The sequence below is a fragment of the Copidosoma floridanum genome, unplaced genomic scaffold (assembly GCF_036245765.1).
Source record: "Copidosoma floridanum isolate Cflo_tuat_1 unplaced genomic scaffold, Cflo_Japanese_pri ptg000006l, whole genome shotgun sequence".
NCBI lineage: Eukaryota > Metazoa > Arthropoda > Insecta > Hymenoptera > Encyrtidae > Copidosoma > Copidosoma floridanum.
In genome coordinates this window covers 23603940-23624570 of record NW_028321883.1, presented here as the reverse complement: position 1 = coordinate 23624570, position 20631 = coordinate 23603940, and the positions used below count along the sequence as shown (strand labels likewise).

Sequence of the window (20631 nt, the reverse complement as noted above, 5' to 3'; positions counted from 1 at the left end):
GAGCCACATATAAGCTGTTAAACAAGTTAGAGAGAGTAGCCAGCGCAACAACAAATTTGAGATATTTTTACTCACACTCACACACTGATCTGCGGTCTGAGAGTTACGTGCGAAATATTTTGCATATTTAGGAAGGTATACATTAAATTATCAGCTAAAAGCAATTGTTTTACTTGAACCGCCAAAAATTTAAACAACGTCCGAAGATCTCCTCCTATTGGGGCTTGGGGCTTTATTCGGCAATACTCGGTCCGTTCGGTGAGATGATATCAATAATGAGGAAGTACGAGAGAGAAGGTGGTGTTGTCTCGTCATCCTCGCGCTCATTAAAAAATGCCACTTAGGTTTGTTTCCAATGGATTTTCGTTCAATTCGGTTCGGTCCGATTCCGTCACTCCTCGAATGTCATGAAAAAATGCGTTGCGTACTCGACTAGTTTCAGTTTTAGAACCGACTACAGTTGGTCGGTTCTACAATGACGGGTTCTTCAATAAAAACTGAATTTTTATTGCTTATGAACGAACCACGGACCGAACCAAACTTGAATGGCGCCAAACTTAAATGAAAAAAAAAAAAAAAAAAAAAAGACATTTCCAAATCAAACCCATTTTTTTATAAAAAAAAGGTGAAAAATCGAGTCTTATTACGTAACCATTTGTATATTATTCAATAGTTGCTACTGGTATCTATGTTGTATACTTTATCTGTCATAAAACTGCGTATCCATGCAGCTGTACAAAACTAAAAGTATATCAATATAAAACAATAATGATGTCTGATATCAATACTAATTACTTAATTCATTTGTTATGGGAAAAAAAAAAACAGTCAGTGACTAAATAACTAGCCGATATAGATTTGTTTGGCTAAACGAGCAAAAATTCTCCGAATCACACTCGAGAATCAATAAACGTAAAATCACTTTAACTCCGTGATAAAATCCAGCTTGCAAGCTTCACTTGCAATGTAGATACCACTTATACGTTAACTGCATGTCTATATTAGGGTTGCTAAGGAACTAACTTCGGCCAAACACACGTATACGAGCGTCACGGACACGCCACCCCCTTCAATCACCAATGCGGCCAGTCATCGGTAAAATAACAACAGTCAGTAGCAATGAAAACGCTCGATCTTTCCGTAAAAGCTCACGATACCGGAGCTATAAAAAATACAAAGAAGTAGCACATCCGCAGTGGTGGACGGGGAAGAGACGGTAAATCGATCGCGAGTCTCTCAGTACAATCCAGCAAGTGATAGACCACGAAAGAAGAGAGAGAGAAATAAAAACAGGCGATTGTACAAATCTGTTGAAAAGATTAAAATACGGAAAACAAAAGGATGCCGCTTCAGGAAACCGAGTACTGTATCGAGCAGATAAGCGTCCCGCCGAAGCTACCGATGATCCTCAAACAGTTTTGTAAGTCGGCGATTCGCACGCAGCCTTACGACCTGCTCAAGTGGTCCAGCGCGTACTTTCGAGCTTTGGCCAATGGCGAGGAACCGCCGGCTAAGCTCAGATTCGAGTATCCCCCGCCTGGCACTCCCTTTGGCCTTACCCTCGGTTTCCTCAAAGTCCTCCTTCGCCAGCTCGGAGGTACGTGTACATACATAATTTAATTTTTGTTTATATACCATTAAACGTTGCCGATCGCAGCTGTTGTTGTTGTTGTTGTTGTATATCATGTACCGATTTGCGCACAGCTGACTACAACAAAGTGCTTCCTCTGGAGTGCATCCTGGAAAAGTGGGATTACCTGTGCCTCGATTGTAAAGACGCCGACCTGATCATTCGGATCGGTAAGTTTCGCACCAGGTGCCAGATCAAGAAGTTCCTCTCTATCGCCGTGGGCCTTATCACCAGGAACCTCACCAAGACGATGATCATGGTGTGCGAGCTCTTTACCTTCGAGCCGGACGGGGGCTCGGCCATGATTCCGCTCAACTTGTTTTTGGAAATCTACGGGTACTACCGATTTTTTTTTTTTTTTTTTGTTTGTTTGTTCTTTTTTTTTTGTTTTTACCATTTTTATACCGTACACAGTTATTTGGCTGGGCTGAGGTGCGACGGCGCGGAAAAAAGCAGCACCGAAAACCTGTGCCTCTGCTCGGATGGCACGCAGTCGTCCGACGTAGGGCCGTGCAGCTGCGGCTCCGAGCACGGGCTGGGTAATTCCGAGGAGGTGGCTGTCGGACCGGTTTCCGAGGCTAGTCAAGACACCGAGGCCGACATCGAACTCGACCTCGACGACTCCGTTGTCAAGGAAGACGTTCCGTCCACGACGAGTTAGTCATACTTGTTCATTTATTCTCAGTAGAATTTACACATATAACACAACAAACGATCTATTTGACCCACGTGAATGAACTGTTTGTTTTTTTAACGTGAATCAACATTGAAAATTGGTGTTTTTTTTTCCTTTTTTTTCTTCTTTTTAATAAGCTCTCCAAAGTTTTGGCGAGGAAACAGAAGATAGTTATCGTCACGAGGGCGAAGCCAGTTATGTATCAAACGAGCGTACGGAATCCTTGAGAACGTTGGAGTTTGTGGATGAAAAGGACGTTGAAGTTGAACATCGCGTGGATGAGGCTCAAGTGATAGAAACACAATTCGTAGATTTTGGCTTGGTGGCGGATGAGACGAAAAAGCCGATCGAGGAGACTCGTTCCGAAAGTACTGGACTGACCGACAGGAGCGAACCGCACTCGCACTACCCCAACGTGCCGGGTATAATTTTCTGTTTAATTTAATTATATGTGACATTAAATAAACAAGTGCGAAGGTTTACGTAAAAGGGTATACCTTGTTTTAGGAATAGGACGTCGTTTGTTGGCCGATGAAATAGGTACCGTGGCTATTTGGATGAACGATTGGGCGAGGAGGCAGCACGGATTAGTCGGACCGAGAAACATAAGGCACGTGAATTGCCCACCGCTCGAAGGCTGCTGCTGTCCAAGGGCAGTCTGCTGAACATGTTCCTAAGGTTTTCAATCAAACTCACGTCATTTTCTAAGAAAAATTTAATCAACAATTTTACACTCAACAATTTTTACCAACATTAATATTTATCATTTACATTTGTTCCGAGACTGTTATTTATCACGTTGTTCATAAAATACGTATTTATTGAAAGATCGTAATTACTTTAAGTATATAAATACAATGATGCAATAAAATGATTATGTTCTCTCGATTTCTTTTGTACACAATTTTACAAACATTTAGTCATGAAACTTCATTATATATATATATGTGTGAATGTATGTACACTGTCTTTGACTAGAAAATGATGAATACGTTGGCTCAATTAAATTAAACCATCAGTGTGGGTAGCGTCCGAATAGGACAGAGCCTTCGTATTTTGTGGCGAAATGCGTGATAAAAGGTAAAAGAAAGTAACAATATTATTAAAAGTAACATGGCATTTCTGGCTCTGATGCGGCCTGCTCGCCATTCGAGTAATTCGTGTCGATGCGTAAAACGATTTCGATACTGATATGGCAATTCGAAACTACTTTTGATCGGGTAAAGGGAGCGGTAAAAATCATTTAGAAGAGCTCGAACTACTTCATTTTCGGAACGTCGCAATGGATCCATATCGTCGTTCAGGCAAATAAATTTTCTGCAAGCACAATTTCAAATTTGTTTTTAAAAATTTTAAATTGCCTAAAATATGTCTAAAAAAATTTAACTTTAAATACTATTCTTACTTAGGATTGCTGCGTATTTGGTCAAATACTTTCACTGTAGTTGATACGTTGCTGGTGAGCATTTCAAAAGTTTCATCTTTACCGGCATTGATAACTTTATGAAGGTATTTATTTTGTTGGCCGAATTTAGAGCGAATTCTATTGATGATTGCATCGCATTTGAGAATTAGTTCTCGACGAACGATCGGCTTTAACATTAATATTTTCCAATTGTCAATAGTCGGTGTAAATAATTGAAATTGCACAAAATAAAGGAGAAAAAACATACCAAAGTAGAATCCAAATACCTTTCTCCAGAAGGTGGAGGTTGTTGCGTTGAAACGCTTCTCAAATCAATATGTCGGGAGCAGTTAATTATAGCATTTTCAAAATCGACCACTAAACTATAATCAAGAGGTAACGGATACATTCTCGTTAATAACGTTCGTATTTCTCGATCTGACCAAGTCCTTTGAAAAATAGTTACGTTACTAATAAATAGCATTCAAACTATCAGCAGAATTATTCTTATGTGTACCTACCGAGACTTGTCGGTGTCAAACGTATCAAATATTTCTTCCGCATGTACCGAATGTTTTTCACTGATTAAAAAATAAAAATATGAAAAAGCAAACTGCATATCTTCGGGATCTCTTACCCGGTGGCTTGACGTCTTATCAAATTCTAATGCAAACTTTTCTTGCATTTCTGCAATAACTGTTCGGTTTAATAAATGCGGCATATGAGCCGGTACTTTGCGTCGCTCAAAGCCGTAAGCTTTATTGTAAATTTTGTTAACATAAAGCAACGATTCGGCGTATGTATCAAGTCCTTTCGATTTTTTCTTTTGACGATCTGCATACTCTAACTTATTATTCCTAGATGTCTCATTTACGTGTACTAAATTGATGATATCGTCATTTACAAAAAGTTTGAGAGCATTCTTTTTATCTACTCTATATACATGATTTGATAAATTACTTGAAGAATAATGATTTATAGAAAGATTGCTTGAATTTACTTCCCATGAATTAGAGTGGGAAAGTAAAGTGCGCACATGAATTGAATTTGTGCTATCATTCGCGTCAAAATAATTTTCCATCTTTTTTTTTTCTAAAAGTCCTACAGCTTCATTCTCTTTAGCCTTTGGTTCTCGTAAAAATCCGTAAGGGTAATCACTTTCTATTTCATCAATTTCTATATCTGCATCATCCATAGCAGAAATATCACAGTCACCACCTAAATATCAAATAAATATTCATAATGAATATAACTAAACAATGCTAAGCAACGTACTCTATGTGACAATGTTATGTACCATCAAATTCACACAATGTCGTATTACAAGTTGGATCACAAGCCCCATCTCGGACCCATGTCCAGGGACAAACATCTGAACAATCAGGAACCCACCATGCTAAAAAAACTTTTTGCCCACTGGCATGAGATATAAAATCTTCGGGCCAAACAGTAGCACCCAGCATGACATCGTCATTCAAGTATAAAAAATTTTCAGACAATCCAGGAATTCTAAGAAAAAAAAAAAAAAAATTGTTATAATATTTTTCAGCAAAATACATCTTCATTTTCAAAATTAAATCAGTTGAAATACAATGTTTACTTCATACCTGTGAATGTGGCTTTCAATGGCTGGACTAGAAAAGGTAGGCAAATGACTCAAGTTTGTAAAAATGTCTTCGTGCGATATGAGCGAAACTTTTGGATTGTCCATATCGAGCCAACTTGGAATTTGTCCGTTAGTAACTACATACACTTTTCTCACCCATGGTGCATACATTTCTAATGATCTAAGTGAATACCTTAGTTCGTCTTTATCGCTAAATCTAGAAGCTGCACTATTAGCACTTGTTACTGGAACGTATAATTGTAAATCATCAAGGAACAGCGGATCAGATCCATTGACCCAGGTATAGACTACATCGATGGGAACGTGTTGACACAATTGTCTTTGAAATGATATGCCAAGAATATTGTCATTAAAAGAATGAAATACTGCCTTGTACTTTTCTTTGCTCCATGCTATCCATACCTGCAGTAAATTTAAATATATTTTACGAGATAAAAATGATTCCAAAAAGAAGAAAAAAAAATTTACGATCGTTTGATTGAGAAAATGCATGTAAACTACTGCATAACATATTATAACATGACAAACCTCGCCAAAGTGAACGACACCGACAAAGATGCAGGTAAGCGTCACGAAGATGACGAGGAGGGAGTAGCGATGGGACAGAAAATCGTAGCATCTCCGTTGCATGAGTTTCCAAGCACTCATCGCGTACTGCATATCAACTTATCACAATTACCTTTGACATCCTTCACTTTCACCATCGTTTTTTGTTGTCGATCGTCATTAGCGCCTTTGGACGCTTGCTGTAAAAGCACCAAAGTTATGGAACATCGAGGTCATTTTGAGGAAGTCGAAACCAGCTGCGGCTTTTTCGCTAAATCTGCATTTTTTGCTTGTTGCATTTACAAATGACATACTTATTTTTTATGTCTTTTTAACCACGAAAGTTATTAGTAAGTATAAATAAAGTAAATTTTGTGAATTTGTGCGCGCACCCCCTCCGGTGCAACATTCAATATATTTCCAAAACAACGCCACTGCATCAACTGCATGGGCTTGTATTCCACAAATGCTGCCAGCAGTTAAGTTACGTGTACAGTCGATTTTTGGGTAAAAGATAAATTTCAAACTTGCCGCAAATAGCACAAAAAATGTTAAATTTTAATTGTCTGAGATGTATGAGATTAGTTGCGGCTGATTTATAATTGATTACATGGCTGTACTGTGAGTAGTATAGTAGTGATTATTTGGATCAGCGCCATCTAGCGTGGCGAATTTCTGAACTAAAAAGTGGCCTTAAAATTCTGAAACAGAGCATTAGGGCCTAGAGCCTAGAGCCATTTAATCAGTTATAAACCAACCGCAACTAATCTGAGAGATATTAAATAAAAAGTTAACGTTGTTTGTGCTATTTGCGGCAAGCTTACAATATATCTTTTACCTAAAAATGTATCTCCAAAAGTTTAAATATATATGAGGTCGATTTTTGCGCGCACAAATTCACAATATTTATACTTTATTTATACTAATAACTTTCGTGGTTAAAAAGAAATAAAAAATAAGTATGTCATTTGTAAATGTAATAAGCATAAAATGCAGATTTAGCGAAAATTTTGAAACATGCTTAAATTTTTATAAACATAAATTCTATTGATTAAATAAACCTATTTACATAATGTTATCATTTTGTACACTTATAACTAATTCGTCAACATTCAAACAGTGTGACGTCGTAGAACAGGTAACGTATAGTAATAAATAAACTGAAGTAAAATATAACTGTTTGAACTTTTAGCTTCAAACTCTATGTACACGTATTAAAATATTTGAACTTTTCGAATTTTCTGTGTATAATAATAAAAAATCATGACCTTGAGCTGTGTTATACAATGTATTTATACATGTTATTATAACCTTTATTACCTAGCTAAAAAATGCGCATTATGACAGCAGTTACGTATTTTATTCAACGTCTGAATGTCGCTACGGTTAATTTTTTTTTTTTTTTTTTTTTTTTTTTTTTCCTGTCAAAACTTCTAAAGTAAACCTAAACTTATAAAGTAAGTATACTGCAAAGGGTCCCATGGGTCCGGTTTGGTTTGGAAACTCTTCAATTTTAAAGTGACTTTATTTATAAAGCCTAAGTACAACATCATATACATATTAGGTATAGGGGCTGCTTCAGCCTCCTGGAATTTGTCTGGACGGCTGGACCTCGCGGCTCGCGCTCGCGCATCTCCACACAGTCCGCGCGCGCTCCGCTCGAGTCCCGTCGTCCCGTGAACCGTGAACGTGCAGAGCGCGACAACGAGACAAGGGAAGAGAAGGGAAACAGGGAAAGTGAATAAGAGAGAGAGAGAGAGAGAGGAAATATTTTATATATTCTCGAGCTATAGATGTAAGACACGTGTATATAGGTATACACGCGTGGGTATTTGTGGTCTTGTGGAACACAGGGGAACCCGTGCGAAGGCGTTTTCCTCGACCGCGAGTGCGCGCGAGCACGGAAAAGCAGGCGAGCCACGCACAGTGGTCGTACATTTTTATTACAAGTGTATAAGGTACACACCTATCTATCATTGTCATCGTAATCAACAATCAACACCAGCAGAGCCGATAGTTGTAACAATTTATTATATCAGTGCGCTGCACCTGCACGGCGTGACGGCAAAGTCAACGACGACGGCAGCTCCCGAAGTTTCTCGCAGCCGAAGGGTTTAATGGATCCTAAGATCGGTTGGTATCAGCCGGAGCAGTTCGGACCCGCGAAAGATTTGTGGTTACATATTTGGGAGACCGGTAAGGAGCTGGACAACCTCAGCATTAAGCAACAACAGCAGCAGCAGCAGACATCACACGAGAACAACAGCACGAACACGGTAATGCTTGAGAGAGAGAGAGAGTGAGTGAAGGAGACCCCTAGGCTTCCTGGTGATCAAAGCGGAATTCGGGGTGGGAGAGTATCTAGTGTAGCACGATGATGACGGAGAGCGTGTGGCCAAGAGCAACGATTTAAGCTTATATGTGCTCTTGTTGTATACTTGGGTTGTTTCTCTTCATTCGGTCGAACCGTCTGCTCTGCTCTGCTTGATACACACTGTCTATACATATATATATACACACGCTTGTAAAGTTATAAGTTACAAGTTCAATTAGGTACCTATATTCAAGGATTTTACTTAATTTTGTTATACATACACATATATACATCACACCTATTTGTGCATACCTGTGTTTGTCAATTGTGGTCGTGCGATTTTCAGCAGCATCAGAGCGCCAATACGATGAACTCGAAAGGCTCGCAGGATCTTACCCCACAATTCATACCCCTGGAGTCGCCGATACAGCGACAACTGGGCGACGAACAAAACAACATACGTGTCAATCAACAACACAACAACAGTTACTACAACCCATCCAGGAGGAAAAACGATAATCGCGCTAGAACCTACGCCATGAACTACAACTACGAGGCTCTTGTTGGGGTCTTTGGCGGCTGCCCCTGGCGGATTCCTGGCAAACACTACTCCAAGGGCGTCATAGGGTAAATCTCTTGATCACTCTTCTGCTCTCGGCTTTCTGAACTGTTTATTTTCCGCCCCCCCTTGACTAATCCCCTTGTCGTGGCAATCAACATTTATGTACTCCAGCTCTGATTGAACATTATGTGAGGTTAAGAATGTCACATGGCTAGTGTAGATGTCCTTTACAATTTTTTTTTTTTTTTTTTGAGTTTTTTTTAAATACTGGCCAAACATTTTTTTTTGTCTTATTCACATTTATCTGCAACCCTGTTATCGAGGTTCCATTTAAGATAGCTGCAAATGACATTTTTTCAATAAGAGCTGTTTTGCTTATAGACTGCACGAGGAGATTGAAGACTTCTTTACATACATGTGCCCTTCGACTGAAGAACACAGTCTCCGTTTGAGAGTGGTCAATAGAATAGAAACTGTAATAAATGACTTGTGGCCAGACTCAAAGATGGAGATATTTGGAAGTTTCCGCACTGGATTATATCTACCCACAAGGTAGTGGCCAACTCCTTAATAAAGTGCACTTACAAGTTTCTACCGGATTTTAAACAACATTTTCATTAAAAAAAAAAAAAATTGTTTTTGATCTTTTTAGTGACATTGATCTAGTTGTGATAGGCAAATGGACAAATCTTCCACTGCACACGCTCGAAAGAGCATTGATTGATCAAAATATTGTTGAGCCATCTTACATCAAAGTATTAGATAAAGCATCAGTTCCAATTGTAAAACTTACGGATAAAGAGACTGAAATTAAGGTGGATATTAGCTTTAACATGAGTAACGGTGTCAAGTCTGCTGAATTGATTAAGACTTTTAAGGCACAGTACCCTGCTCTTGAAAAATTGGTTATGGTACTCAAACAGTTCTTACTACAAAGAGATCTCAATGAAGTGTTCACGGGTGGTATTTCTTCGTATAGCTTAATTCTTATGACTATTAGCTTTTTACAGGTATGTAACACGAAAAGCAAAGTTTAACCAGCTCAGAAAACATGTATTTATGCATACTTACCAAATTTGCTTTTATTTCAGTTGCATCCAAGAGTAAATATTGATAGTCCAAATGTAAACTTGGGGGTGTTACTAATAGAATTTTTAGAATTGTATGGCAGAAAGTTCAATTATGTCAAGACTGGCATTCGTGTGAAAAATGGTGGTACTTACATATCAAAAGAAGAAGTAAGTACGAAACTCAACTATTGCAATTTTTCACATTTAATTATATTACAGTTATGGTTTTACTTAATGTATTAAACTGCTTTAGGTTCAAAAAGATATGATTGATGGACACAGACCATCACTACTTTGTATAGAAGATCCACTTACTCCAGGTAATGATATTGGACGAAGCAGTTATGGAGCGTTGTATGTGAAGGATGCCTTTGATTGGGCATACTATGTACTGTCTCAAGCTGTGAACCCTCTCAATATTTTAATTAATGATGCCAACAAAGTTAGGTAAGATAAAACCTTAATTTCGTCCGGTGAAATTTTGGTTGAAAATTTATGCGAACCTTCTTCTGCATAAAAACATCTGTTTGTACATGTTTTAGTATACTAGGAAGAATAATTCGAGTAACAGATGAAGTAATAGAGTATCGGAAATGGATCAAAGAAACGTTCCCCGTACCTCTAGAAATAGATTCACTTTCCAGCTCTACTGGTTCTGATGCATCCACACTTTCAGCTCCTGCAAGTGAATCAGTACGTTTATTTTCACTTCGTCCAAACAAACAGTGTAAGGGTTTTATTGATTTTGAAAATTTAAAATTTTATAGGAATCGGAGTGTAGTAGAGGAAATTCGCCAAACACTGGAGAAAAAGGTGATGAAAGAAACAGAGAAAGGCATTTATACAATAATCAGCAAACTCATGGCCATATTCCGTATAAAAAGTCATACAAACCTACACACAGTAAATATCAAAAATTTAGTAAATATATTGTTATTTCGATTATATGAAAAAAATAATTAATCCAACGAAATTGATATATTTTTAGTAAATCATCAAAATGTACGAGGGGATTTTCCACGTGGCATAAATAATCACGCTAATCATATTAAAACGAAAATGAATCATCACAATAGTAATAACAGTAATCAAAGCCCTGGTTCAAGACTGCACTCAATGAAACGCAAAAAGCAATGCATTGCAACTAACCGCGGACCGGGTGATTGTGTACGGTGATGAAGTGTAATCTATAATTTTGCTTAATTTCTCCTTCAAAGAATCAATTCTAATTGATTCCGGTAATAGCGTTTGCAGGCCAATGTTATAACAAGTCGATAAGCGTTTTTCATAAAATTTTTTATCGACGTTAAATTTTTGTACGAAGCATTTGAAGTTTTAGTGCATGAATACTTTTTCACGCCAACTTACATGCAATGAGAACGACTTTATGTTGACCTATGTAATTGACGTTTGCAGTATGAGTACTGTATTTTATAGGATTCTGACGTTTAGGCAATATAAAGGAAGAGTAACGAGTATTGACTCAACCTGCTACCGCAGGTATAAAGCTAAAACAATTTCTTTTGCATTCTATTATTTATAACTTCCTTATTAATATGCTTAAATTCTATTTGAAAGAACATAAATACTGCACATACTTTGAAGAAAACTAGCAATTGTGTTCAGCTGTATCGCGTGGCGTAACTTTCGTAAACGGTCTGTCTGGCACTGGAGTACTAAAACAATTATAACTACTCTAAATAAGACTGCGCGATGTATGCCAGTAGTAAATAAAAAAAATATTGTACGATAAAGACTTAGTTTTCTAAATGGAACTATATTCTTATAAAATAAAATGGAAAAGCTTGAAAAAGATTTTTAAAAAGTCATTAAAAAATTTAAAAGTATGGTGATAACTCAGGACTTGCCTAATGTACATATGTAATATATAAAAAAAATTAAAAAAAATAAACAAAAAAACAAAAACGAAATAATAAAAAGCATTAAGAGTCTTAGTCTTATTTTTTTATTTAAGTGTAACTTATGAATGAAAGGGTACTTTGTCTTGGATAACTTCTTTTTTTCTTGATTCCTCTTTTTTATATCGATGTTGAATTTTGTTGACCGCACTTGATATAATGTGTACAAAGTTATGGAAGACTTAAGCTAGAGCAGTCTTTGTAAATTTATTTATACGCAATACTGTACCATAAACTGTTCATTATACGTTTCTTAATAAAACTCGATCCGCAAAACAATTTCCGTTTCTTGTAAACTTTTTTAAAAATCAATTGAAAGCATTCGAAGTTTTTTATTGATTTCTTATCTGTATTCAAATTTGTCGTTCTTTAAAATATTATTTTGTATGTTCCATATCTTATGTTTCCAAAAAAACAATATGTAAAAATACAATTTGTTGTGTTTATGGATTTTTACTAGCATAATTATCTGTAAAAAGTGTAAAAAATAAAACTTTTAACATCAACTGTAAATCATTTTAATGTATTTATTTGTATAGTATATACATCAGCCAGAGTTATACCATCAAGTGTACCTGCTACAAAGTATTTTTAAAATAATGTTAATTTAATATATGTCTATACACTTTTTAAGTGTTACTTTCTCATGATGATTGATATAAACTATAATATATCATCAATAACAATATTTAATTATAGTATTTTATATTCATGTTAACAGCTATGTGCACGGTTATTTAATAATTTTTATCGTTTCTCTCCTCTAAAATAGTATTATTTCTTATCGATGATGCATGTTGATCAAATTGCGCGCAAAAAATAATTTTTGAATAATTTCAGATATAATCACATGCTCAATATCATTTACATTCAGAACAAAAATAAAAATTCAGTCGATACAGCATAAAAATACATTTCACTTTATCAGAAAATATAAAATCTGTAAGTATTTTAAAAATTATAAAAATATGGAACCCATGATATAAATTTTTTTCTTTTGCTCATGCAATGGCAATTTGCATATTCAGGTTGTCTTGCTTACAGCGAAAAACTTTTGTGCCAAAGCAAAGTTTCTTGCTTGCAAAAATAAAAAATCGAGCCCGAAAAGGTGGAAAAAGGCGTCCAGAGTCTAAAGAGGAAAAGTAAAATCCTAGGGAAGAGAGTTAAAAGACTCTTATATAGTAAAAAGAACAATGAGAAACAATTTAGTTGTATTTATTTTTGCAGAAGCGGACAAGTGTATCAGAAAAGAGTTAGGCTCCGAAATGTTTGAGCAAACGTGGGATGGAGTACTGGAAGAGGAAAAATTTCTCGGCCGAGTTTCTCAGTTAATTTTAACGTGTCTTACGAACTTTGAAAAAATTATATTAAAAAAATACATTCCATTTGATAATTTAAGAAATTAAAATAATAGAGAATCGTAATTTTTAAATTTGATGTTTATACTTAGGGTAACATTGTCTTAAGTATGCCTATAGTGTCAGGGGAGTAATAATGAGGGTCAGCGACACGCTAGATCGTTACACTCCCTATGGATACTCTTAAATGACTTTCCATCGAGATTTACGTGCTGTATTCAACATTTTGAGGAAGGGGGCCATGAATGCCGGTGTGTTTGCTCCAAAATAACTATTTATTTACCATGTTTACCGGCAAGACGTCGATTTCGTGGACTAAAACTAAAAACTGAAAAGACATATTCATTTATAGAGACCCCGACATTGCGTGGACTCCGTGCTCTGGCATAGTAAAATGCATGATGTAACAATTAAGAATACCAATTATTAATAAAACGCAAATCGATTTGTCATAAAATAAATTTATATTAAATTCAAATTAAATACAAATAAAGTAATCATTAGTAAAAGCCATCACGAATTTTTTACAAATTTTTCAAAACCATGAGCTTACATTAAAATAGTTGAGGTAAAAGTGAGCCGACATCGGGGAGCGGTTGATAAAATTTTTAAATACATAAAATAAAGATCGTTCTTAAACTCAATAATTGATCAGTTTCTGAACATTTTTTCATACAGTGCTATGTGGCAAATATCCAAGGCAAGAAGAATTGCCACACAAACACGGCGTCTCGCTCAAATTGTGGACGGATGTGTCGCCTGCATAATTGAAAGTAATTTCTTCCTCAGGTTCGATGTCTCTTAATGCAAACAAGCAAAGTTTTGGTATCGTTATGTCAACTCTAACAGGTACAAGCGCTGCATTGGGTTGACAACTATGATTCGCGTAACGTCCTATGCTTCCAAACTTTGCAGGATCCAAGCATGTGGTTATTTTTTTATCCCCTACGTATTCCGAAACAACGAGAACGTAGTTCATGCTTCCATTGATTTTGTTAGCTTCTAATCTCCTCTGAGCTTCGTCAATTCCAATAACTTCGCCAGCATACTCGCAAATAAATTGGTTTCTTCTAATGCGTTTCATCGTGAAAAGACCAAGACCAACGGCATTATTAATTGCATTTTTTACCACCAGACTGTCAACCGGACCATACTGTACTAATCGGTTGCCACAATTCCGATGACACGTACAGTTAAAATTACACTCAATTATCGAATTAGAATTTTCCGTGGATAATCGGGCGTCGACGTAATTTGGAGTTCCTCGGGTACAAGAGCAATGATTATTTTTACATTCTTGATCACAATCACAGCCGACCGAAAATTGCATTTCAAAGTCATCCGGCTGACTACCTGGACCTGGTATATTACTAACTATGTATATAATACCTGATTGCGGATGATGCTCGTACTCGTCGGGTCGAGTCGTCGCATCATCGCCATCATCACCCATGCTTACTATGTTTAATCGTCAATGCGCAGACCGCAGTATGTTAAAAATGACTTTAGTGCAAAAGCAGCAGAAAAACAGAAATAACAGAAAAGAAACGTAATTTGATTTAAATGTCTTAAACTTTCGATGTGCCTCAAATTTTCGTGTTATTACAGTCTTATGAGCTGACACTGACCTTGATAAGCCCTTCTACCGATGACTTGATTGATTGTATGACGTTTACGGAAACGGGTGCAATTTTATAACCTGCGTAAAAAATTACTCCCACAATCGAAGCTTTGAACGTTAATTTCAAAACCTTGGTTGTCATAGAAGTTGGTGGTATGCTGTAAAAAGATTAAAAATTTTTAAACGTAAATAAAAATCGAATTTTAGACAACTTATAAATTAAAAAAAAAAAAAAATTAAATGTAATTAATTACCTCATGATTGGAACTATCTGAGATCGATCTACTTTCCCCCAATTTTCTACAATTCCTAAGGTGTGGCCAATACCAACGACGCCAACCACTTTCACAGGTACTAACTGATTAGGTTGTACAAGTCTAGGCCGACAGGCCAATTGGAGAGAATGGGTTAAAAATAAGTCTCTTTCATGAACAAAAACTTCACCCAATTCCGGATACTCTCCAACGAGTTCAGCCATGATTTGTTCCAAAGAATCTCTGCATTTGTATTTTTCTATATCTTCTTGACTGATTGGCTGTTTTTCTCTCAACAGATGCCATATGAGTTTTATGGTTTGCCACCAGCTTAATGAATTAAAAGCCCTGGCAAATGTTATTTTTATAGGTCTATCTCCCATTTGAACAAGGCAGTTTGGAATTTTTTTGGCCTTTAAACAAATATTTTGCTTATATAGGATTCAAAATTATGCATATAATTTTTTAACTCAGGTGGAAAGTATGCTCTGTTTGAAATATCCCACCATTGTCAAAAACTACAATTTTTAAAACTTACCTCATTAAAAGCTGTTCTGAATTCTCCACCTGGTGCCATACCAAGTACCTTTGTGAGATGTGCAGACAAATTTAAAAGTAAAAGATAAAACAATCCCTTATATGCACCATGTTGCTTAATGACATTTAAAATTTTATTCATTTTTAAATTTTTAGACTCTTCCAGAATGGTTTTTTCATCCAATTGTAAGACATGGATTCTATCTTTGCAAAGCTCAACCATCACTATGTGTGGTTGTACAGCTTGTATCACCTAACATTTACACGTATCAGTATAGTGAATTCTTTACAGAAAAATACAAAGAAAAATAATAATAATAATAATTCAATGTACCTTGGCAACATCATTTTGACTCTCAATACTGAAATGTGCAGTTCCCACTAGATAACATTTACTTCCTTCAGGAGTTGTCAATAACGTTACAGTATTTGGCAAATTATCATCAAAATTTGTAGTTGAGACCTTTTTATCCAAAACTTTGTTTGGTGCACCTCTACTTTCATCATTAACCTCTAATCCGTTTTCTACAACATATAAATAAAATAAAATATGTTAGTTTAAGTGATTATGTAAGCATAATAACGATAACACAAAAATAATAATCCCTATTCTTCTTTTTTAAATTTAAAATTGGGTTTTTAAAACTACTTTAAACAGCATGTATACCATGCCTCCTTTTTATTTTTCTTTTATTTTTGTAACAACTAGGCATATTGTATGAAAAAATATTCTAATACAAACAAACTAACTCTACTGTTTATTGAATTAGAATAAGACTCCATACATATAAGTATACAGTAAGAAGCCCTACACTAGCACTTGTCTCAGTACTTTGTTGAAGTGTGACCATTACAGTTACTAAGTATAGGTTCAAAGTTGAAAAGTAAATTGTGAAAACTTACGGTGACCATTAACATTGTCGATAAGCATCAAATTACTTTCTGAAGTACCAGTTTTACTGTCAGAACTTTCTGGTGTCAGAGGAGCATTGATACTCTCAGGTTCAATTAAGACAGCATGTTGAGTTGGGAGTACTTGTGAAGGATTTACATTAAATCTCCCTGACTCTGCATTTATAAAATCGTTTACTGCACTTTTATCATTAAAATTTATTGTGTGTTTACTGTCCTTGTAGGTGCTTAATAATTTTTCGTTTTCTTCCATGCTTATTTGTGCTGATGTAGCTTCACTCGATGCCATTTCAAAACTCTTCAAATTTTTCACTTTAAATCTATTTACAACAAGTACACATTAATTATTAATAAATGTCAATGCAAATTTTGCATTATGTAATTTTTTTTTTTAATAATATTTTCTGCGATTATAGTTTTCCGTGTCATCTGTCAGATGACAATTCCATATTGAGAGTATAGTTTGTGTGTAAGTTACATAACCTCGAAAATCAATCAAAAAAGTATTTTAATGCAAGAAATTAATTTTTAATGTAAACTTGTTTGGTACTAAAAAAAATGTTTTTTTAATAAATTAACAAAGTGACACTACTGAAAAATAAAATACTGTGTAGGTATGATTTTTATGACTAGCATATGATGAGTATAAACATTAGTATAAACCTTGTAACGTAAAAAATTTTAAAAGCGTATTAATATTAAATAGTTAAATAAATAATTACGTTAAAATTTAAGTGCTGAAATAATGTTTATAACGCTCTGTCAAAGAATCAATAAAAGGACACTTGTCAGAAAATAAGTATATGATGACGATTTAACATCAGATGGGCGATTTTTTCAAGAATCGATTGTTTAATCGATATTGTATGTGAGATTCGATTATCGAGGAGTCGATTTATTCCTAATCGAGCTTTAGAATTTTTATTTGAAAAAAATACATTAGCTATATTATTGTATAGGTACCTAAGATGCAAAAAAGTCGTACTTTGAAGTGTACGACGTTTTTTTAGTTATTGTGAGGGTCGTATAAAATCTACTAAGAAAAATTGTATTTACTGCTTGGTACGAAAGTATCTATTTTCGAAATATTATTTAATCTGTTGGATAATTTTTTATACCAATGAAAACCTTTATTTTCAAGATATTACAATGAAGTTGGAACATTTATTTCATCCTCAAAAAGTTATTCATTCATTTAAAAGTTATTCTTAACAATTTTCTTGGAAAAAAATCAATTTTTTTTCTTTTTTTAACATGTTAAATGGATAATTCGAGTAAACATTGAATTTTTCGACATCTGATTTCTGTAAAGGGATACATTGTTACAATCTGATTGATTTATTATTCATGTGGTAAATATACTGGTGGTGTACCTACTATGAAAACGAGACTGATAACGATGATAATGAATAGTAATAGGAAAAAAAGTGTATTCGCCATTACACAAAGTTACGTAAATCTAATTGACGGAGCGATTATGTAGAGGCTATTAAAGTTTCAGGTCATTGACTTCTTAACATGAAATTTCCTGTTGAGTGATTGCCCGAGATACGTTTTCTTGAGTTTTAGCAAAATAAAAATTTGATCTCTGTATACGTGTTGAAAATATCTTTCTTTCTTTTTTTTTTCTTTTTTTTTTTTTTTCATTCGAAGCGAGAGTTACGTGAAAAATCTCGCAAGGGTTTTGTCGCGTGTTCATAGCGCGATAAATGCTTACAATCCCCGTTGATGTAAAAAAATGTAATAATGTACCAAAATTAAAAAAGAAAAATGTAAATACAATCTCACCGGCCCTTTACTTATCTCGGTCGTGCGTATAGAGTAAAAATAGTGGATGCTCGATAAGAATAAAACACATATTTGTACGCGATAAGATATGGTGTATCTATAACACCTCCTTCAATTTTTACATTGAATATACTTATGTATACCGAAAGAAGCAAAATTTTACGTTCTCGTAATTTTATATTCAAACTCCGCTTCGTTTAGTAAAATTGATCGTTATTTACCCTCATTCTGCACAAACACGTGTAAATAAAGCATATATGTACAGATTTCATGTCGTTGTACTGCCAATAAAATATTTTTACCTCATTATTACATAATACAATCTACCGATTGTGAATTAATTTCGTAATAGTGTCACGTATTTTTTTTTTTTTTTTTTTTTTCATACTAGCTAACGGCTGCACAATATCAACGTTGCATCACGCATCAGAAATATATATATTTCATTGATGTAAAACGACACAATACCACAAGTAATTATATTAATGTCCAATTTATTATCTGTGGCGTGTATAATGTTTCACATAAAATTAATAAAAAAATGTATATAAAAATGTGGTCATTCCTGATCATGAGAAATAAAAAAATTCTATGTATAATTACATATATATCTAATGGTCGATATATTATGTACATGCACGTTTATACGTATGGATGTAGGTAGTAATGAGGGTACATTTTACTCTGTACGTGCCCCCAAGGCAATAACCATGACGACGCCAAGTCTATATGTAGGGGGTATATAGGTAGCTCTTCCCTATTTCATTTCATTTTTTTTTTTACTCAGTGGACGGGGGTGTCCCTGAGAAAGCAACAAAGCAACTCTCCCAGCTTATATATATATATGCGACAAAGATTTCACGCTGTGTGAAAGTATACATACATACTATGTACTTTACTTTCCGCTCTTGCTCTTTATGTAATGATTCTCTGTCAAATACAATAAGTACTATGCTGGAGAGAATAATATTATCATCAGCATATTACATGTCTATATATACCACCTTTTAGCGTGTCCGCCCCAGATTCTATTTTTACCCCGGTCTAGATTGTTATAGACTATATTATATATACGAGCTTTAACGTAGGAGCCGCTTTTTTTTCAATAAATAATTTACCGAAGCTGGAAGAAATTATTTTACAACATAAATTACAAGGATACGAGTATAATGTATATAACTTGGAAAAAAGTATAATATCGTAGGTAGCGACAAATTACATTTTAAACAGAATTTTCGTTCGGTGTAATTTCGTTAGCTTAAATTTTGGAACCTCGTACTTAATGCGCGCAAATCTACGGATAAATTATACACTTGGAATTGCACGAATATATACACGTGCAGCATTTTAAAGATCAACAATAATCAATAATAAATTAAAGCAACCTATTCGAAGAAGTTATTGTTTGTACGTGAAATAATTAAATTCCTTTTAAGAGTTATAGGAAATGCATTGTTATTAAAATTATATTCAATAATGAAGTATAAGCAATAGGTATGCTTTATAAATAATTGCACAAAACTCTTAAGAGTTGGAATTCTTTTTTGGAAGAAATCATATTAAATTACCCAACTTGAAGAAATTAACTTGACTTCAACGAAATTTTCAATTTTTTTTTTTTTTTTTTTTTTTATACGTTATTTACAGCTATTTATATCTGGAAGCTGGGCGTCAAGTATATACGATTACAAAGCATCATCAAGATGCACATTTTTTACGTAGTCATAAGTGACGAGCTTTGTTTTACACACCATACACCATGCTTTTACACTAGACAGCCAGATATTCGCGACCCCCTTCGACGAGTTGAGTGACACTGAAATCATGTTGTGTGTACACTCACCGTACCTTGATTCGCAAACCGCGAAGTTTGAATTCTTGAAGTAATTTATCGTATTAAAACACAAGGAACAACCATAACCATAAAATAAAAATATGATGATAAACAACTATCATTTTAACAACTATTGAACAATCTTAAAATCATACTTTATGTTTATTTGTCATTAAAAAATTTAAGAATTTAAACTTCGCGGTTTGCGAATCAAAGTACGGCGAGTGTACAACTTCACTAACTTATTCAGTCAGAGATAACTTCAGATAAGTAAATCTCTGCTTCAGTGTAATGTATGACACTTTAGTCCGTCAGTGTCACTCAACTCGTCAAAGGGCATGGTGTATTACACCATGTCGAAGGGGGTCGCGAAACTCGCGAATATCTGCGGCCGTCTAGTGTACATTGCAATGAAGTTACAAGTTGTACCGACCGGTGCTGCCACGGTGCCAGAGTGCCGGTACTTAACGGTTGCGTCGACACTGTTATAGTTATTAGTTAAGCCATACGGTATATTAGTATATAGTATATTAGGTATATACACAGTACACACGACTCACACGATACGAGATACGAGA

General features: G+C 35.0%; 5 protein-coding genes across 9 annotated transcripts; 2 read left to right on the top strand and 3 right to left on the bottom strand.

The window, feature by feature from the left end:
• Positions 1 to 1324: 1324 nt before the first annotated feature.
• Positions 1325 to 3194, top strand: LOC106640268 (uncharacterized). The gene is made up of 5 exons (XM_089598152.1): positions 1325 to 1597; positions 1705 to 1966; positions 2045 to 2286; positions 2444 to 2728; positions 2814 to 3194. Exons 1-5 carry the CDS (start codon positions 1342 to 1344, stop codon positions 2969 to 2971), a joined length of 1203 nt encoding a protein of 400 aa, XP_089454278.1. The 5' UTR covers positions 1325 to 1341; the 3' UTR covers positions 2972 to 3194.
• On the bottom strand, positions 3046 to 8823 carry Gnptab (N-acetylglucosamine-1-phosphate transferase subunits alpha and beta). 3 transcript variants are annotated; one of them, XM_089598147.1, is made up of 8 exons: positions 8511 to 8823; positions 5867 to 6084; positions 5319 to 5740; positions 5009 to 5220; positions 4233 to 4929; positions 3980 to 4160; positions 3712 to 3899; positions 3046 to 3623 (listed from the first exon to the last, which is right to left on the bottom strand). In XM_089598147.1, the coding sequence occupies exons 2-8, from the start codon at positions 5996 to 5998 to the stop codon at positions 3314 to 3316; spliced, it is 2142 nt and encodes a 713-aa protein (XP_089454273.1). In that variant the 5' UTR covers positions 5999 to 6084; positions 8511 to 8823; the 3' UTR covers positions 3046 to 3313. The 3 variants fall into 3 exon arrangements, with proteins under 3 accessions (XP_089454273.1, XP_089454274.1, XP_014209728.2); XM_089598148.1 differs by lacking the exon at positions 8511 to 8823 and adding an exon at positions 7062 to 7088; XM_014354242.2 differs by lacking the exon at positions 8511 to 8823 and having other exon boundaries at positions 5867 to 6240.
• On the top strand, positions 7635 to 12255 carry LOC106640310 (terminal nucleotidyltransferase 4B). 3 transcript variants are annotated; one of them, XM_089598149.1, is made up of 9 exons: positions 7635 to 8160; positions 8548 to 8825; positions 9142 to 9312; positions 9413 to 9770; positions 9852 to 9998; positions 10084 to 10277; positions 10373 to 10523; positions 10598 to 10733; positions 10819 to 12255. In XM_089598149.1, the coding sequence occupies exons 1-9, from the start codon at positions 8002 to 8004 to the stop codon at positions 11004 to 11006; spliced, it is 1782 nt and encodes a 593-aa protein (XP_089454275.1). In that variant the 5' UTR covers positions 7635 to 8001; the 3' UTR covers positions 11007 to 12255. The 3 variants fall into 3 exon arrangements, with proteins under 3 accessions (XP_089454275.1, XP_014209790.2, XP_089454277.1); XM_014354304.2 differs by having other exon boundaries at positions 7637 to 8160; positions 8545 to 8825; XM_089598151.1 differs by lacking the exon at positions 7635 to 8160 and adding an exon at positions 8196 to 8437 and having other exon boundaries at positions 8545 to 8825.
• A 60-nt stretch (positions 12256 to 12315) lies between these two features.
• Positions 12316 to 14560, bottom strand: LOC106640313 (histone-lysine N-methyltransferase SETMAR). The gene has a single exon (XM_014354308.2). It carries the CDS (start codon positions 14558 to 14560, stop codon positions 13778 to 13780), a length of 783 nt encoding a protein of 260 aa, XP_014209794.2. The 3' UTR covers positions 12316 to 13777.
• Positions 14540 to 17249, bottom strand: LOC106640312 (traB domain-containing protein). The gene is made up of 7 exons (XM_014354306.2): positions 17154 to 17249; positions 16423 to 16751; positions 15854 to 16044; positions 15521 to 15772; positions 14983 to 15395; positions 14736 to 14886; positions 14540 to 14610 (listed from the first exon to the last, which is right to left on the bottom strand). The coding sequence occupies exons 2-7, from the start codon at positions 16718 to 16720 to the stop codon at positions 14572 to 14574; spliced, it is 1344 nt and encodes a 447-aa protein (XP_014209792.2). The 5' UTR covers positions 16721 to 16751; positions 17154 to 17249; the 3' UTR covers positions 14540 to 14571.
• Between the last annotated feature and the right edge of the window lie 3382 nt (positions 17250 to 20631).

What these genes read in the sequence shown, in the direction of transcription:
- LOC106640312 (XM_014354306.2), bottom strand. Translation starts at nt 16,720, where the DNA reads ATGGCATCGAGTGAAGCTACATCAGCACAAATAAGCATGGAAGAAAAC. An exon ending in CGACAATGTTAATGGTCACC is followed by an intron (nt 16,045 to 16,422) that starts GTAAGTTTTCAC and finishes TATATGTTGTAG; the next exon opens with AAAACGGATTAGAGGTTAAT. An exon ending in TCAGAACAGCTTTTAATGAG is followed by an intron (nt 15,396 to 15,520) that starts GTAAGTTTTAAA and finishes ATTTGTTTAAAG; the next exon opens with GCCAAAAAAATTCCAAACTG.
- LOC106640313 (XM_014354308.2), bottom strand. Translation starts at nt 14,560, where the DNA reads ATGGGTGATGATGGCGATGATGCGACGACTCGACCCGACGAGTACGAG.
- LOC106640268 (XM_089598152.1), top strand. Translation starts at nt 1,342, where the DNA reads ATGCCGCTTCAGGAAACCGAGTACTGTATCGAGCAGATAAGCGTCCCG. An exon ending in CCTCCTTCGCCAGCTCGGAG is followed by an intron (nt 1,598 to 1,704) that starts GTACGTGTACAT and finishes ATTTGCGCACAG; the next exon opens with CTGACTACAACAAAGTGCTT. An exon ending in AGACGTTCCGTCCACGACGA is followed by an intron (nt 2,287 to 2,443) that starts GTTAGTCATACT and finishes CTTTTTAATAAG; the next exon opens with CTCTCCAAAGTTTTGGCGAG.
- Gnptab (XM_089598147.1), bottom strand. Translation starts at nt 5,998, where the DNA reads ATGCAGTACGCGATGAGTGCTTGGAAACTCATGCAACGGAGATGCTAC. An exon ending in GACATTGTGTGAATTTGATG is followed by an intron (nt 4,930 to 5,008) that starts GTACATAACATT and finishes TTTGATATTTAG; the next exon opens with GTGGTGACTGTGATATTTCT. An exon ending in TTTGACACCGACAAGTCTCG is followed by an intron (nt 4,161 to 4,232) that starts GTAGGTACACAT and finishes TATTTTTCAAAG; the next exon opens with GACTTGGTCAGATCGAGAAA.
- LOC106640310 (XM_014354304.2), top strand. Translation starts at nt 8,002, where the DNA reads ATGGATCCTAAGATCGGTTGGTATCAGCCGGAGCAGTTCGGACCCGCG. An exon ending in AGAACAACAGCACGAACACG is followed by an intron (nt 8,161 to 8,544) that starts GTAATGCTTGAG and finishes TGCGATTTTCAG; the next exon opens with CAGCATCAGAGCGCCAATAC. An exon ending in GGATTATATCTACCCACAAG is followed by an intron (nt 9,313 to 9,412) that starts GTAGTGGCCAAC and finishes TGATCTTTTTAG; the next exon opens with TGACATTGATCTAGTTGTGA.